This window comes from Echinops telfairi, unplaced genomic scaffold (assembly GCF_000313985.2).
Source record: "Echinops telfairi isolate 266 unplaced genomic scaffold, ASM31398v2 ScPeMD7_28;HRSCAF=97, whole genome shotgun sequence".
NCBI classification, from domain to species: Eukaryota; Metazoa; Chordata; class Mammalia; order Afrosoricida; family Tenrecidae; genus Echinops; species Echinops telfairi.
Window position 1 is genome coordinate 1,569,502 of NW_022103925.1, and position 5,988 is coordinate 1,575,489.

Below are 5,988 nucleotides of genomic sequence, written 5' to 3' on the forward strand. Positions count from 1 at the left end.
AGGGGCTGACCGGCAGGTTCACGTAGGTGGCCGCCTCGCTGTCCCCAGACCCCGGGGCTCCTGCAAGGGCAGGGTGAGGATGAGCTGGGCTGGCCGCAGACAGCAGGGGATGGGGTGGGGCGGGAGCACAGCTCCCCTCCTCACACAGGTCCCCTATCTGAACGTTCTGTCCGGCCTGCACTAACCCTCCCTGTCCCAGCACCACCTCCCCTTTCTCACCGTCCGCCCACCTTTCTGATAAGAGACCCTCAGCCTCGCCCCTCCCCCGCTGAGCACCTCTCACTGGGTCCTCTCACAGTCCCAGGAGGATGCTCCCCTCCTGGGGACCCCTGCCCCAAGTGCCCTAGGTCCCACAGACAGCACTGTGTCCAGCCCTGGACCATTCACCTTCTAATGCTGTGGCCCTCTCAGTCCAGTCTTCCTAGCCATTGCCTCCGCCACCTCCCCCTGCTCTGTCTTCCCAGCTGGCCACCACCCCGGGCCACCCCACCTGCCAGGGACCACCTCTATCCTCACCCAGACCACCCCAACAGAGAACCAGCCCCTCCTCCAGCACCTGCCCTCTGCATTCTCCATGATCGAGAACGTGGAAGGCTGGGGTCCGGAGAAGTGTCTGTGCTGGCAGGAGGGGCCCCAGAGCCCTGTCTACCTGTTACCAAGCCCCGGGAGGACCCCAGCCCCTGAAGCAGGGCTCCATCCCTCTTCCAGGGGATGACAGAACTTCTGGATGGGCCTCAGGAATGGGGCATGTTGGCTGTGGGGTTCCAGTACCCCCCGATCCCAGCCCGATCAAGCCTCTAAACCCACACAGAATCCATGGTCACCTCCCATCTTGCAGCCTACACCTCCCGTTTTCCCAGGCCTGACTTAGGGCCCACACCACCCAAGCCCTTTCAGGCACCCCACACTCAGAAGGAGGGACCCGGTGTTCTCCCAGGCCTGAGCCACAAGGACTAGGATAAGGCAACCCACTGGCCTGGGCGCCACCTTCCCACAGCCCGTGACCTGTGGCCTCTCCCCCAGCACCCAGGGCTGCCGGACCAGGGTCTGCCAGTCTTCCCAACAAGCAAGCTTCTGCCGCTGCCCCACATTGCCCTGGCCAATGCCAGCAGCCTACGGCCACCCCCAGATTCTTGACAACCCCGCAATTCCTAGGCCCCTCTCACCTGGATGCCCCGTCCCTCTGCCTTCAGCCAGCTTCCCCTGACCACTTCCCAAGGTGCCCAGCTGATACCCACAGAGGCTGGCCAACTTCCCCTGTGCTGTACCAACTGCCCAGTGCCCAGTACCAACTGCCCATTCCCCTATACCCACTGCTCATGCCCCCTCCCTTGTACCAACTGCCCACTTCCCTCTACCCATGCCCACTGCCCTGCACCAACTTCCCTCTGCAACATGACCCTGGCCTGCTGTGACCTGTGGCTTCCAGAGCCATTTGTCCATCTTGGCCACTGCTGTGGGCACACAGCCTCTCAGGGGCTTACCTGCACGTGGTGCTGGGAATCCGGAGGGTGACGCTGCCATTGCCTGGACCAAAGAGAACATCTGTCAGGGCATCGCCTGACTTCCATGCCCCACTCCCGGGCCAGGGAGTCAGCCACCCCAGACACACCCCAAGGCAGGATTGACTTCTCAGCCCTGGGACCTTCGGCGCCAGGACCCAAGTTGGCCACTAGCCTGAGGCCCAGCCCACTTCCCAGGGGGCCACTCGCAGGAGGTGTGGTGGGTGGCATCAGAGCCACTGTTGGTCACCAGGGCGAAGCCAAGCCCGGCATTTTGAGCTGTTGCAGTGGGTCAGGGCCCACATGGCCCACCAGGCCTGTCAGCTCTCTGGACTTGGGAGTCCAGCTCAGAGGCCCGGAAAAGGGTGCCTACATCTCAGGGCCTGGTGAAAGGCTGAGTCCCTAGGGGTTGAGCATCATGAACATGCCCCACTACCCACCGAAAGGTTGGGGGTTCAATTCCACCAAGCATCTCAGAAAAAAGGCTTGGCGATCCACCTCTGAAGCTCACCCTTGGAGAACCCACAGAAGTGCAGCTCTGGCCTGACACACAGGGCCACTGAGGTAGGATCTGCCTGACGGCACCCGATGTTGGGATTCCAGGAGGGGACAGAATTCAGAGGAGGGGTGGCACTGTGGCCTCAGAGCCCTGGTTGCTGGTGGTGCCCATGGCCCGGTGTGAGGCCCAGGGCCTGGGCTGGGTAGGGGTCAGGGTGGGGGAAAGGCAGCGGTGGGCATTGGGAGGCTGGGCATGGGGTGTGTGGGCCCAGCTGAGTCTGGGTGGGAAGGGGCTCTAGCAGCCTGCCCCACCTCCGAGCCCAAACCAAACTCCATGCTGCTCTCAGCTCGGCCAAAATGTCGCGGGGCCCTGCCCAACCCAGAGCCATACTGGGCCAGGGCCAGAGGCATAAGTGCCCCCTCACCTGGATGTGAGGGCCCATGAGGGGCAGCAGCTTGAAGCTGTCTAGAGTAGGGGCAGGGTATGGGCAGTGGGGAGACCTTAATCCTGTGACAAAAATGCCTCAAACGATCAAGCCTTAGGGACCTGCCCGCCCCCCAACCACCACCACAGCTCCTCCTGCCATGCAGGGCTGGGGTCCTAACTGCCCAAGGCAACCTCCAGGGCCCCAGATGTGTGGGGACCCCCATGAGACCCTCAGGGGGCTGTATGTGCCCCCACAGGTGCCGCTCACTCTAGGGGGCTGGTCCCACAGATGCAGCATCAGATCGCCAGCCCCTGTGTGGGTGGGATGCAGCCAGGAAAAGAGCTGGGATGGATGGGGCCCACCCAACCCTTCACCTTGGCCCAGGGAAGGTGGGGAGGACATGTGGCAAGCAGCTGCCCATCTGGTCTCCCAGTCCAGCCCAAGGAGGGGCGGGCCATGTCCCAGTACCCCAACCCCAGGAGAGAGGCAGCAGCCTAAGTGGGGATGAGGTAACCCTCCTGAGGGAGACCTACATCCTTGCCCACCCCCAGGCCATCATGGGATCTCTCCAGCAGCATTCCAGCCCTCTGGATGGCTACTCCCAGGTTCCCACCCTGAAGTCACTGGTGGGCCAGTGGGGGTGGAATGGGGGACATGGTCCTCTTAAAACAACAGCCCATTGGGGCAAGGATGATTGCCCTGATTCATGAAGGAAGAAACTGAGGCTCAGAGAGGTATCAAGACTAGCCAGTTGGGTGGGGTTTGGTCCAACCAAGACTCCACGCTGCTCTGTCCTGAGTTGAAGAGTCCCAGGGACCCTGACGGGCATGCAGGACCGAGGCTATGCCTGGACTCGGGGAGGGTGGTCTGCAGGGATTCCAAGCTCAAGCCAGGCCACAGGCGAAAGTGTACCCTCACCTGGAACTCCTCTGGACTTCGGCCCAGGGACAGAAACATGCATACCATCCATGCATGCTTACACTGCCATGCACACACGGGCATGCACACACATGTATATCACAACCCACCCCCTGACCCATACATGCATACATACATACAGCACTCACAAGTACATATGCACGCCTCTGGCACATACAGGCATGCACATACTGCATATACCTGCACAGTGTGCACTCATGCATCACACGGAGACCCCTGGTTCATGTACACATGCACTGGCATGTCATACAAGCACGTGCATGTCAGACACTTAATCCCTGAGCCACAAAGCACGCGTGCCACACATAGGCACATGCGCACAAATCGCACAATGTATATCCGTACGCACATACACACATCACACACTAACCCCTGGTTTATGTAAACATACACACAGCACACATGAACGGGTAAGCGTGCACATGTACACGTACATGCACACGTGCCACACTCAGGCCCTGGGTCACACATGTGCACACGTGCATGCGCATGCACTGATGGCCCTCGGGTCACTTTCCCGCCTGCAAAGCATTCCAGTTCCGCTGATGCAAGACCCACAGGCCTCCTGGCCCAGGCCAAGGTCCCCCTCCAAGCCCCCAGGCAGCCCAATGGAAAGACAAGGCGGTAAAAAGAGCATTTTATTTCCTCAAAGGCTTTACAAACAGCGTCCCGCCCAGCAGAAGGGCCAGGAGGGGTGGGGGTGGGGGTGGAGTGTTCACGGTGAGCTGGCGGGCCTGGGCCCAGGCCGTCCACACTGAAGGGGTCTCCCACGTGTGTCAGGGTGTAAGTGTTGCGCAAAGGCAAACAATCCGAGCGGCTGGCACTCCCTCGCCCAAACCAGACTCCGCTGTGGCCCCGGTGGAGCCCTGCCTTCCAGACCCTCCACTCATCCCCAGGGCCAGGTGCCTGGCGGCAGGGTCCCCGCAGGGAGAGCCCCGGCCCCGGGCCCTGCCCACCGTGGCCTTTCCCAGTTAAGCCCGGGCCTGGACCGCTGTGAGTGGTCTCGGGGAACCCCAGAGGCCGCGCCCTGCATGCCCTAAGCGTCAGTTTCCTCCCAGCCAGGCCGCTGCGCGCCATGCACAGAACTCAGCCTCGTGGGGAGCTGGGCTCCCCCGGAAGGGGCAAGAGGGGCTCAGTCTCAGGCCGAGTGTTGGGGAGGAGAGGCCTGGGAGATGTATGGATTGGACTCAGGTGGACAGTGGAGCATTGCGTCCACGCTGCCCGAAAGAGCCTCGCAGCCCCAGCACCCCAAAATGGGAGGCCGTGGGGAGGCGGGGTGCACGGAGTCTCTAGGCCCCACGGAGGGTCCTAGGGTGGGTGCCTGGCGCGCAACCAGGAAGCCTGGGAATAGGCTCTGCTGTCCCCAGATGTCCACCTAGCATGGTCCAGGGTGCCTCCCCTCGACGGCGCAGGAAGCCAGGGCCTTCCAACAACTGCTCAGCCCAGAGCAAGTCCCGAGGGCCAGCGGACCCCAGGGCTGGAGGGCGGCGGCCCTCAGGGAGGAGGCCTTACCTTGAATCCTCCACACACCGGGCAGGCGGAGAAGCTAGCCGGGCTGGGCCCCGCAGGCGGGGCGGCCGCCTCCCAGGGTTCACCTGACACCTCGGTTGCCGGGCCCCGCACTTCCGTGCCCGGCCAGCCGGAGGGACACCCCGCAGAGTCCCCGGCGGTAGCAGTGCTGGGGCGAGCGGCGGCTGCGCCCTCCTCGGGGCTACTCGGCGTGGCCTGGTCCCTGGGCACCTGGCGCAGGCTGCGCGGAGTGTCGTAGTGCGGCCTGGGCGCGCCAGGCACCTGGTACTCGGCCGCCCGTGGTGTGGCGCCAGGCGGGCACGCGCACAGGCTGGGTTCGGGCGCCCCGGCGGCGGGGGGCAGGCTGAGCAGGGAGCCGAATTCCTCGGGGGACGGCCACACCTCCAGGCTGCTGCCCGCATAGGACGAGAAGCTGCCTGAGCAGGACGAGTGACTGCCGGTGGCGATGCCGCTGTCCGAGGAGCCTTGGCGGCCGACATCCTGCAGCTGCCGGGGCCGCAGCGGCTTGGGGGGCCCAGACTGGGAGGTGCCCGGGACCACCTCGCCCGAGGACGCGGCCTCGCCCAGGTGCAGGGCCCTCGCAGCTCCGGGCGCCGGGCCCTCCTGGGACGTGCTGGCAGAAGAGGAAGGCTCCGGCCACGGGGTCAGTCGGCTGCCGGCGGCACTGACGTCCGAGTGGCTGGCCTCAGAGGACGAGCTGGACAGGCTCCGGTCATCCCCTGGAACAAGAGGGGGCTATGCCTGTAAGTACCCGAGCAGGGGGCGGGGGAGGTGGGGGGAGCTCTGCGAGGGACTCACCGCAGGGAGGGTCAGGGCTGGGTGAGGTCCGCAGTGATAGGGGTGAGCTCTCTGGGGCCCAGGCAGTAGAGAAGTCAATTCACTTCCCAGCCCGCCCCAGCAGCCCCTGTCCCTGCAGCCTTGTCCTTATCCTAAAGCAAAGACTGGGGCCTGCCCTGTAAGCCCTGTGTCACCTGAGCACACCCTCCCCCCAAGTCTACACCCACCACCATCCTGCCCCCCCTCCAGTATCTTCAGGCCCCAGGGCGCATGGATGGGCCCTTCCATCCCGCACCTAGAGCACTCCTGCACAC

General features: G+C 63.9%; 1 protein-coding gene across 1 annotated transcript in view; it reads right to left on the reverse strand.

Moving 5' to 3' along the window:
* Window positions 1-3,991: 3,991 nt before the first annotated feature.
* DOK7 (docking protein 7) overlaps window positions 3,992-5,988 on the reverse strand; it is a 17,328-nt gene continuing 15,331 nt past the window's right edge. The window contains exon 6 of the mRNA XM_030885434.2: window positions 3,992-5,616. Coding sequence (XP_030741294.1) covers window positions 4,862-5,616 — 755 coding nt within the window. The 3' untranslated portion in view covers window positions 3,992-4,861. The remainder of the gene's footprint in view (window positions 5,617-5,988) is intronic.